Source organism: Sinohyriopsis cumingii, chromosome 2, assembly GCF_028554795.1.
Source record: "Sinohyriopsis cumingii isolate HCF-2022 chromosome 2, ASM2855479v2, whole genome shotgun sequence".
Lineage (NCBI taxonomy): Eukaryota > Metazoa > Mollusca > Bivalvia > Unionida > Unionidae > Sinohyriopsis > Sinohyriopsis cumingii.
In genome coordinates this window covers 155,548,318-155,561,120 of record NC_142962.1, presented here as the reverse complement: position 1 = coordinate 155,561,120, position 12,803 = coordinate 155,548,318, and the positions used below count along the sequence as shown (strand labels likewise).

Here is a 12,803-nt window from a genome sequence, read left to right as displayed (position 1 = left end):
TGCTATGAGAGAACACCTATACTGGGAGAACAAGTTCTTAATGCACAGATTTAATGATTATATAGTGTTATTATCTGTTATGAGAGACTACAATTTTTTACAGAATGAGTGATCTTCCAAGACAGGTTTTACCGTATTATCTGAATCAGTTATGACATTTAGTCTGTTTCTAGGGAACAAAGACTAAATTGTTGACTTTTGAGGTTTAACTTGTTTTGACTGGTAACTCGTTTTTGTTTAATACGCATTTCATCAAGAAGATCTGTTTGAAAGTTAATGCAGAGTGGTCTTCCTTGTTGTTATGCTGAAACATGATGAAGCCTCTATAAAGGCCTACCTGTGTATGAGAAGTAACTGAATGGAACAGCGAGACACATTAAATTCCATAGTATGACTTCCATTAAGTATAACTGTACACTGCAAGATTCTTTCAAAAATATTGTTGATTCAAGTACTACTGTATAAAATAAAATTCACAAAGTAATAATGGCTGCTTTTAGAAAAAATGGAATGCAAAGGATATACACAGAAAATTTACAACTATAAAACAGGTGAGATAGTATATACAGTCCAGAAAACAAACTATAAACAAAGCCACCAGAAACACCTAGAGCACTGATTATTAACCCTTGGGCTGCCATGCTGTTTTCAGTGGGTCAAACAGATCCACCTTAATATATTTGAAATTTCCTACCCAAGTGGATTTTTAGCATTTGATGGGTTGCGAGGCTAAAGCCAGAAACCTAACCTAGGTCACTGTCCAAATAGGTTTAGAACTGCTAACCGAAAGGTTTTGAAAGGAAACATTTCCAATATAATTTTAAAGCTACAAACAAAACATCTGCAATTGAGTTATTTTAATGGGCATCAATTTTTGTGGTTTTGCTAGAAAATGTAATTATCATTTAAACATAAATCTTTGGATATGTCTTTGATACGGAATAAGCATCTCTTTTCACTGATTGACCAATGCTAAGCTTTCAATAATGACAAGAACATCTAATAGCATGAACTGTATCCTGAAATCTGTGTGGAAACGTCATATTTGTTTTAATTCTCTGATTATATATAATTGCAACAAATTACTCTTTAAATGTCTTACATAATAATTAACAATTCCAGATAGATGTTGTAGATGTGTTGATGTACATAAGATGCGTATGATCTTCAAGTTTGAAATCTTTTAAATGTATGTTTTAATTAAGTTGTATGGACTAGTCTGAAATAATGAATTCTTATCTTATAGTGTATATTGGATTGGCACTGTTTTCATTTTGGACCAACAAGAGATTAGAAGAAGTATTTTAATTCAAGCCCAATGCTGATATGACTATCTGTTTAGGAAATGAAGCAACAATATTTTTAAATTTTTGTGGCCGTATTTGATGTCCAAGTTGCACCATTTCATCAGACCATGAGATAAATGTGTGTGCAAAGTTTCATGGCAATCTTTCAAGTAGTTTATGAGTAACAAAAATAAACATGTACTAATGAATGGATGGATGGGCAATGAACAACACAAAATCCTATAAGCTATTCTGGACTATGACCAGTTGAACTAAACACTAAAGGCTACAGCTGATCCAGTTTTGCATGAAATGACTCAAGTGACAAAGAGTTCACTCTCACCACCTCAACTTTGCGTGAAATGACTCAAGTGACTAAGAGTTCACTCTCACCACCTCAACTTTGCATGAAATGACTCAAGTGATTAAATTAGCAATCAGAGACCCTGATCAACCAGTGCAATTATGATGGCAGAATAGGGTCTGTGTTATTTGCAAATGAGTGTATATTGTGTGGGGTAATAAGGTATGATTTAATCTTGAATATGTACTGCTAACAGACAGTCCATACCATCTCTCACATCATGGATGGCATCAGTCAAAATCTCTGTTTCAAGAATGCTATGTCTCTTGAGGATGCAATATGACCCGTCAAATCATTTGTAAGTATAAAATGTGGGTAGCAAATTAGAATAAAATGAAAATACTGTTAAAAGTTTATGGGTGTGTTCTTCAAAGGAGAATAAAAGAGAAATTTAAATTGGAACAGTTAATCTCACTTACAATTACAGTTAATGTTCTTTACCGTCACGACCTTGATTGCTGACCATTTGGTCTAGTTTCCAAAAACTTGTGCACACAATTTATCAAATGGCCTTTACATAAACCTCTGACATGAGCTAGTTTTTTTCTTTCTAATCATCCAACCAGTGTTATTACATTAATATACCCATATTATAATTCTCATATACTTCAGAAATGTAATAACCCATCAAACTGTAATAACATCATCAAAAGGAAGGGTGGAATGACTGAGACATCCAAATGCATTTTAAAGTAACCTGTCTTTACTGTGATTTGGTCAAATATAATCACTCTTTATCTACATGCAATAGAATCTTACATACGCTCATTTCAAACGAAATTTATGAAACTGATGCAGCAAGTTTAATCTTTTGCCCATCAAGGCTTGCAAATTTTTTTAGAAATTATCTGACTTGTTTCAGAAATTTAATTTGAAATGAGCACTCATGTAAGATCTTCTATGACTGCTAAGTGGCTTGCCTTTTGAGAAATCTGATGTGGAAACAAAAAAATGAAGAAAAAAATAAGGGTTCCACAGATTGCAGTGTTAAGCCTGTGAATGGCATTAAGCTGATCAGACATGAATCCAAGCATATCAATTAATGGCATTAAGTTGATCAGACAGAAATCCAAGCATATCAATTAATGGCATTAAGCTGATCAGACAGAAATCCAAGCACATCCATTAATGGCATTAAGTTGATCAGACAGAAATCCAAGCATATCCATTAATGGCATTAAGTTGATCAGAGATGAATCCAAGCATATCCATTAATGGCATTAAGCTGATCAGAGATGAATACAAGCATATCCATTACTAACAGCAACCTATGTAGAAATTATAAGACCTTCAAAACTGCAAACATTGCCACCATAAAGGTGATACATATGTCCTGCCATTCACAGACTCAAGAAAGAAAAATCTGAAATCTACGAACTGATTCCTGTGACAACACAACCAATTATCATGCAATTATTACCTAGGAATGAAAGCTGATGACTATTTTGGGTCTGCATACAAAACAAACAAAGAAATCAGTCAGAATTTCATTTAATTAGATATTTAATGTCTGCTATTTATCTGTAACTTGTTAAATAAAAAATGGAACAATCATTATGGAACAACTGTTATGATAAAGTTTCCTGAGGTATCACTGATGTATCAGTAGATTAGGACTTCATTTATCAAAGAAATGTCTTTGTAGACACAGTCTTAGTCCACATAGAATACTGTGTTGTGTACATTAGACCTTCATCCACTAAGTAATAATAATCAAGTTTGCAGATTAGGCCTTGATCTGCATAATAATAATGATAATAATAATAATAATAATAATAATAATATGATTTCATGGGTAGCTGCACCTGGAACTTAAATTTTCAAATGGACTTTCACGGCTGTGAACTGACTCAACATTATACAAAAATAATAATCATTTTTAAAATACACAAGATAGTTATTATAATGATACCACAACAAACAAACAAGTACAATCCAGCTGTCAAAACTAAACAATTCTTTTCTGTGCTGAGATAAAATGGACAGAATCTGATGCTGTGAATTAACCATTTTTCATGAGGTATCAGTTCCTGTTTACTTTTTTCTTGCTACAAACCACAAATTTGAAGGCTAAATGATCCTTGTTTACAAACAGTTGGATTTATTTTTCAAAATAAATTAATTTATTACCAATAAACATGTCGTTTTCTGCAAAACCATGAAAACTAATTCCCACAAAAAATAAATGAATTCACAGTACTGAAACACTGGCCTAAAGATATGATTATTTAAGGTGGCACTTCGAAATGTCAATTACACTCACTTATAAGTTGAGTATAATTACAGAATGCAGAGATCCAGATCTGTCATTGCATAATGCACCAGCAGATACAGGTATATGCAGTAGACCCTGATATGTCATTGCATAATGCACCAGCAGATACAGATATATGCAGTAGACCCAGATCTGTCATTGCATAATGCACCAGCAGATACAGGTATATGCAGTAGACCCAGATCTGTCATTGCATAATGCACCAGCAGATACAGGTATATGCAGTAGACCCAGATCTGTCATTGCATAATGCACCAGCAGATACAGGTATATGCAGTAGACCCAGATCTGTCATTGCATAATGCACCAGCCAATACAGGTATAAGCAGTAGACCCAGATCTGTCATTGCATAATGCACCAGCAGATACAGGTATAAGCAGTAGACCCAGATCTGTCATTGCATAATGCACCAGCAGATACAGGAATATGCAGTAGACCCAGATCTGTCATTGCATAATGCACCAGCAGATACAGGAATATGCAGTAGACCCAGATCTGTCATTGCATAATGCACCAGCAGATACAGGAATATGCAGTAGACCCAGATCTGTCATTGCATAATGCACCAGCAGATACAGGAATATGCAGTAGACCCAGATCTGTCATTGCATAATGCACCAGCAGATACAGGAATATGCAGCAGACCCAGATCTGTCATTGCATAATGCACCAGCCGATACAGGAATATGCAGCAGACCCAGATCTGTCATTGCATAATGCACCAGCCGATACAGGTATATGCAGCAGACCCTGATCTGTCATTGCATAATGCACCAGCCGATACAGGTATATGCAGCAGACCCTGATCTGTCATTGCATAATGCACCAGCCGATACAGGTATATGCAGTAGACCCTGATCTGTCATTGCATAATGCACCAGCCGATACAGGTATATGCAGTAGACCCAGATCTGTCATTGCATAATGCACCAGCCGATACAGGTATATGCAGTAGACCCAGATCTGTCATTGCATAATGCACCAGCAGATACAGGTATATGCAGTAGACCCAGACCTGTCATTGCATAATGCACCAGCAGATACAGGTATATGCAGTAGACCCAGACCTGTCCTTGCATAATGCACCAGCCGATACAGGTATATGCAGTAGACCCAGATATGTCATTGCATAATGCACCAGCAGATACAGGAATATGCAGTAGACCCTGATCTGTCATTGCATAATGCACCAGCAGATACAGGTATATGCAGTAGACCCTGATCTGTCATTGCATAATGCACCAGCAGATACAGGTATATGCAGTAGACCCATATCTGTCATTGCATAATGCACCAGCAGATACAGGTATATGCAGTAGACCCAGACCTGTCATTGCATAATGCACCAGCAGATACAGGTATATGCAGTAGACCCAGACCTGTCATTGCATAATGCACCAGCAGATACAGGTATATGCAGTAGACCCTGATCTGTCATTGCATAATGCACCAGCAGATACAGGTATGTGCAGTAGACCCTGATCAGCCAGTACATTATGTGATGTCCAACCAGGGTTTATGTTATTTGCAGCTGGACTCAACTTGTATGGACTCAACTTATAGGGGAGATTTTACTATAGGTTATGCAGGTCAGTTGAAAACAATACAGCTGTATTATAAAGGAAGAAAAGGATTTTGGAAAAAATCATTAAGAAAAATTAGAAGTGCATTTAATTATCCACTACATAATAAAATAAAAATTTACCAGAGCTTGAGATGGATTCTGCTTGACTGCTTGCACCAGGATTCTGTAAAAGTAAATTTCTTGTCTTCAATCACATGAACATTTCCATTTTATTTTTCACAACTACTAATTAAAGGCTAAACAGTATTTCTTCTACAATAACTGTATAATAAGTTCAATCTACCTATATACTTGACAGCTAAGGAATTGGCCTGACAAAACATCTCAAGCCTGAGGTAGTACATGAAGCCTGAGGTAGTATATGAGGCCACAGGCAGTATATAAGGCCAGAGGTAGAATATTAAGTCTGAGGTAGTATATGAAACCTGAGGTAGTGTTGTGTATATTTAATTTCTATTGTTATTGGTTTTTCTGCATGATTATAAGTTATGTATATCTTTATTGTGTGACTGACCTTGGTCAGTAATCAAATTAAGGCCAACTTGACTAGAGACATTTATTCTGCAAACAACATAATATATAACTAAAATTTTTCTGATTATAAATTAAAAATTCACATCATGTATCTGAGTTTAGGACATTAGTTTTTAACTTGAAAATTCCTGATCTTGAAGATGATTTAAAGTGTTCTAGAATGGAAGTTGACCCACATTCTGGTTCTGCTACTGTGTCATAGCTTAGTATATTGTTGTTTACTTCAAAATTACTCATTCCTACCTTAACATCTGAAGTAGAAATAGTCTTATTGTTGTGTTTACGTTTTAATTTGAGAGGATTTATTTAAATTACTCACTGGAATTACAAAGTGCTCATTAATATTTCTAAGACCAAATCATTATTTAGGAATTATTGTGATTTCATTCTGAGACATTTGGGATTGTATCATTGTGATACATCAAGACTGTTAGCCCATAGTAAATTCAAGGCTACTGCCACATCAGCATCTTAAATATTGGAATTTATTCGGATCACCACTGGAATTCATTTGGAACTCATTATATTTGGACTTGTGATAGAACTGTTAGGAATATTCGGGATTTAATTCACAATACTGTAAGTCCTTTTTAAATGTTCACTTTGTATTTTAGGGAAACAAACTATTTGTTGAATTTTACACAACTTTTTGACCAAAGATCCATACCAGTAGTATATGAAACCTGAGGTAGTATTTTAAGTCTGAGGTAGTATCTGAAGCCTGAGGTAGCATATGAAGCCTGTGGTAGTATCTGAAGTTTGAGGTAGTATCTGAAGCCTGGGGTAGCATATGAAGCCTGAGGTAGTATCTGAAGTTTGAGGTAGCATCTATGCCTGAGATAGTATCTGACATTTGAGGTAACATCTAAGCCTAAGATAGTATCTGAAGTTTGAGGTAGCATCTAAGCCTGAGGTAGTATCTGAAGTCTGAGGTAGTATCTGAAGCCTGAGGTAGCATATGAAGCCTGAGGTAGTATCTGAAGTTTGAGGTAGCATCTATGCCTGAGATAGTATCTGACATTTGAGGTAACATCTAAGCCTAAGATAGTATCTGAAGTTTGAGGTAGCATCTAAGCCTGAGGTAGTATCTGATGTCTGAGGTAGTATCTGAAGTCTGAGGTAGTATCTGAAGCCTGAGGTAGCATATGAAGCCTGAGGTAGTATCTGAAGTTTGAGGTAGCATGTAAGCCTGAGGTAGTATCTGACATTTTGAGGTAACACCTAAGCCTAAGATAGTATCTGAAATTTGAGGTAGCATCTAAACCTGAGGTAGTATCTTAAGTGGGGCCCCGAGTGGCCGAGTGGTCTAAAGCGCTCTTCGTTACGGATCACTGCCATCTCACCTCTGTCTGCGGCGGTTCGAGTCTAAGATTCAGCCAATGTGGGTATGTGAGAAAGCTTGCCAGTAGCTTCTCGTGGGTCTGTGGTTCTTTCCAGGGTTTTCGCGGGTTCTTCCTCCACCATTAATACTGGCCGCCATGTATAGCCTATCGTGTGCTGAAAAATGGCGTTAAACCCCACAACAACAACAACAGTATCTTAAGTCTGAAGTATCATGTGAATGACTTTGACCCCAAGGTAAATGTTGCACTATGAAATACCTTTGCTTCATAATGATACATGCCAAGGATGCTGAGGAGCAAAATGTTTAGAAAAATTAAGAAAATGAACAGTTCAACTTTAATCTAAACCTGAACAAAAACTGTTCATGTCTGAGGAGGTAGTAGAAAATTGACAGCTATTTCTTGCTTATACTAAAGTGGGTTCCAAAAATAATGAAGATAAATAAGTCACTGAAACAAAAAAGCAAATCTGCCATTTCTGACAACCTCCGCAGAATGTTAATAATATCCTCTTTGATACCCAATTCTAGCCAAACACTTGCCTGAAGTTTTCATGAACATATTGGTAAAAGTAGCATGTAATAAATTTCAAATTGTCACTTGCTAAAAAACTTGGAGTTTATCTTCCAATTTATACCAAGTCAATAAAAAGATGTGTAGTATTTGGGGGGCTAAAACTAATTTTAAGTATGTAATACTTACCTGCAACTATTACACAGCTTACCTTTTCTGGGACACCAAGTCCCTGGTCTAAGGTAAATATTTCCTACTCCAAATAGTAATTGGAGGCCAAGAATTGAAAAGAACATGATTCCTGTCTGATGCCTTAGTCAAAGCCAATGTAAAGAATACTTTACTCATTGGACTTGGACCAGGTCTACAGGGCATTAAAGTAGAGTGGGTGGGAGTTTTTGCAATCTCCCCCTCCCCTGAATAAAACTAAATTTTAATAGTAGTAATACAATACTTGCTACAACTGCATTACTAGATTTACCGATATGAAGGAAGACTGATGGCCCCAAACAAAAACTGGTATAAGAAAACAATGCACTTACCCTTAGGGTAGAACTCACTATTGTAATTTAATAGTTGTCTTGGCAACCTGCCATACGGTCACTATTGTAACCAAAGAGTTAATGTTTTTGCTCTGGTGCACCAAAGTACAAAGGTAAAGGGTTGATAAAGTAGTATGTGACTGCATGTAGGCTGCTCCCAAAACATCATCCACAGAGTATTTAAAGTAACCACATGGGTTTTAATTTGCATGAAAGAAAGGTCCTTCTTGGTGAGGGACTGATAAACTCTCTTGCTTGTGAGAACAATCTGCCTGGAAATGAAGGCTGCCAAAATTTTCAAGAAACCTTCAAGAGGTAGAAAGAGACAATTCCAAACCTTCTCTGTAGAGGAAGCCAATCAAAATCTTAAGGCAAAGGAGCCTGTCTTGATCGTCCACTGTACAAACATGACTGAGATTGGGTCCATTGGGAAGCTACGATTATGAACCAGGACACAGAGGTCCTAACTTGACGGAGAATCAGTGGAACTATTCTGAAAGGCAGGAAGGCATAAGCAAATGGGATCCCACTTCCAACTGCCAAGACCCTCTGATCTGGCAATGGAGAAACACAGAAGGGGAGCTTGCTGTTCAGCATTGTTCTGAACAAGTCAACTAGTGGTCAATCCCCTCTTGAAAAAGCATTTCTGCTATAACTGGTGTAAAGACCATTATGTGGAGACCATATAGTCCTGCCTGGACAGGCTGTCTGCTGGGAAATTTCTTTTGCCAGGAATATACAAGGATCTGAGGGTAATCTCCTTTGAGACAACCCACTGAGGAAGATTTCAAACTTCCACACAAAAAAAGGAGCATATGCACCTGCCTGATACCCTAGGCACACTACTAATGATTTACTGTCTGAGGCAACCATAACAAAATGATGCTTCAAGGTTGACACACCCATGTAGGACTAATTTCATTGTCCACATTTCTAGGTGTTATTTTCACTGTCCATATTTCTAGGTTGTTTATATAAAATTATGATTCTTCCCAAAACCAAAGCCCCTGCAAAACTATCCTCTCAAACTCCAGGTGAGCACCCTAAGCCGAATCAGATGCATCTATGTAGAGAAAGTTGTAGGGTTCATGGCTTGAGTTGGGACTAGCCAATAACTCAAGTGGAGATGAAAATTGGATCCCAACAGCAGGACCTTGTGTGATTTCCATTTTCCAGTCTGATAAAAGCTGGAACAGGAAAGAGCACAAATGATGTTGCCCTTGTGGAACTTGATCTGCAACCATGTTAAAAATTCCAAGGAAAGAGTTGTAAATGAGCCAACAATGAAGTCTTGACCACAATGAGGGGCAGATGGGATATGAACTCTTCCTTGACTGACGAGGAAATTCAACCCCCTGTATATGAAGTCTTGAGAATGGACTTCATGTATTTGCCTCAAATTCCAGCAAGCATGTATGTGCCATTGGAGATGATTCCTCCTTCAAGAGACTGAAGGAGTCAGCCAAAAAGTGATCAGCATGGGAGGCAATTGTCACAAGGGTTCAAGTCTTAAGATCCAAGACCACCAAGACCTTTATTGATGAATGACCAAGAGTCCAAGGGAGAAGTGTTAAGGAGTCAAGCAGGGTAAACTTTATGCTGCATGATTGACTCTTGGCACCAGGAAAACTTCTGCACAAGCTCCTGCAAAATTGCAGAGAGCTAGAGCTGCAAACTGGAAAAAATAGTATTGTCCTCAGCACCAGAATGCTTTGGACACAAATTTAGGGGATATGAAAAATCCAGACTTCATCCTCCTTCAATACCTGACAAGACAAGTTGGAAGGAGTAAGGAACTTCATTGGGCGGGAAGGATATGCTGGTTCTTTTTGGAACTCATTTGAATCCACCAGACTGGAATCAGTGTCCTGAAGGCAAAATAGGACTGTCCTCCCTGGCATTCCTCTCCAGAAAAGGAGGTGCCAACTTTGTGTCATTTGAGTTTGAGTCATCCCATAATTGCTCACAGGATTCAATGGACTAACCTTACTAGCTGTTCTCCTTGGTGAATAGTATCATTGATCAATCCTGACAATCTTGGAGAAGAGAGGCAGCCCACCTCCTTTTGTGTTGGAAGAGGCAGGCGATGACTGAGCAGGTCCCACATGTCAAAGATGCTGTACCTCAAAACCAAAGGATGGACATATATGATGTCATTTTGGAAATGATGGGAAGGGAAGAAGACTCACTATCTGATAAGGGAAGTAGCAGGCAAGGCATTAAATGGGAGTTTGGGAAGGGGGAGGGGGCCCCAGCAAAAACCTAACTCCCCATCCCCAAAGGGATTGGAAACAAACATTTTTACCTCATAAGTTTCAAAAAGGACAAACCTCCATCTGGATATAATAATTCATCAATTATCAAAAATTAACACTGTATTGGTAAAATTACTTATTGCACCAACTGGGGGCCCCAAGTGGGCAAGTGGTCTAACGCACTCTCCATTACAGATCACTGCCATCTCACCCATGTCTGCGTGGGTTTGAGTCTAGGTTTCAGCCAATGTGGGTATGTGAGAAAGCTTGCAAGTAGCTTTTCGTGGGTCGGTGGTTCTTGCCGGGGTTTTCCCGGGCTCCTCCACCATTAATACTGGCCGCCATGCATAGCCTATCGTGTGCTGAAAAATGGCGTTAAACCCCACAACAACAACAACATTGCACCAACTATGGACAATGTTTGCCACAAATGGCCTATATTATTGTGCAACAAGTTGTCACAAATGTGTGAATAAAGCAGAACCATGCTCTATATGCAAAATTGTTGTGCTTTTCAATGTTGATAAGTGGATGTGCAAATTAAGTGCACATTAATTTCAATAATTTAAAAGTAAATGAGCATTACATACAGCAGCCTCCTGTTGCTTCAACCAATGTTCCATCTCATCATAATCAGTTTCTTGGTCTTGTAACTGAAAAAGGAAAGAATGAAGTGAAAGCTGTGATTTTTAAAATTAAGTTCTTTTGATAATTACGGTGTCTTACTTCATCTTTTAACTACAAAGCAGTGGAAAGATTTAAGAGCTCGGTTTTGAGTACCATTTTTTGTGGCCTGGCTTATACCCCACTCCCCTTTATTCATTTATAACTAATGGAACCATAATTTGTTTATAAAGCATAGGTCTGACTGAGCTTTACCTGGCAGAATTTGTTATCTACTCTGGTGTCAAAGATTGCAAATCCCAAATATTTCCAGTTTGTTGTGAACCTTTTTGTATTATTTCTAGGGTCATTTTAAAAAAATTGTCCTTGTTCATTTTGATTATTACTGCAATGATGCCTCGTTTGACTTTCAATCTATTAAATTTCTCAGCTTTCAGTTCTTTGATGCTAATTGTGACCAAGTTCAACTATAGAACCAAACTTGAAATAATTAAAAAAAGCACAAAAATTGCAGGTTAAAAACCCAAGTAAATATTTTTTTTTAGATTAGCAGCAATTTATATGTTCTAAATTAAGACAGAAATCAGAATTTTATTTCTTATTTTGTCAGTAGACTATATATGAAATGAAGATAATTGCAGCAAATTCGTAAAAAATGCAAGCTCTCCAGAATTCACTTCTATTTTTTTTTTGACTTATCAAACAAATCTACAGGCTACATTCATCAAGTGTTATGATACACAATCTCTACATCACAAATTTCTACATAATACTCATTTTTTCTTCTTCAGAAAGATGCATTTGTAAAGAAAGAAAGCCTGTAGTGTAGTAGAGCTTTCATTATACAATCATAAGTATGCACTGCTGTGATGGGTTTCTAGTTAGACTTGTATGCACTGTCTCTGACAAGGGGGACAACACAATTTGTATATGCTTTGCTTTATACATAGCTGGAAACCAATTGTACACAAAAATAGCAAAACTTAATTTTATTGTTTCTCAGTCTATATTTCACAAACTAGTTCATTAGTTTTCTATTTTTTGATTTGTGGCAAGAAATACTGTCATTCAAAAGTTAATGTTTCTTTTGAAGCATTGGTGTTGAAAATAACAACAAAGCTTGACACCTTCCTGACCCTTATATATAAGTGTTATTGGCTTACTCCAAAGCAAGAACTTCACTCCTTCGCTGGCACATGATGTAGATTGACAAAAAAGTGATGAACAAAGTAACTATCTCGTGAACATTAGTTCACTGATGACATGAACAACCAATGATACAACACAGCCCTGAATAAAGTGTAGACAGATTCAGCGTATTTAAAACTGTCATACCCTTAATTAATCAGCTAAAGAAGAACATTTTCTATCATTGGTCTTTAAATTACATCAATATACAATGAACCATTATTCTTACTGAATAAATCTGAGAAAGAAATATGACATGTGTCATTATATCTCATGTATTTCATCGCGCATGA

The 12,803-nt window shown here is 37.1% G+C and overlaps 1 protein-coding gene across 8 annotated transcripts in view; it reads right to left on the bottom strand.

Moving 5' to 3' along the window:
* The window catches only part of LOC149806162 (TOM1-like protein 2), a 107,186-nt gene that overhangs the window by 17,072 nt on the left and 77,311 nt on the right, over positions 1-12,803 (bottom strand). For all 8 annotated transcript variants that reach the window (XM_089951060.1, XM_089951063.1, XM_089951062.1 and 5 more), the window contains 2 exons: positions 11,289-11,351; positions 5,632-5,674 (listed from right to left, as the gene is read on the bottom strand). In XM_089951060.1, the coding sequence (XP_089807186.1) occupies positions 5,632-5,674; positions 11,289-11,351 (106 nt within the window). The remainder of the gene's footprint in view (positions 1-5,631; positions 5,675-11,288; positions 11,352-12,803) is intronic.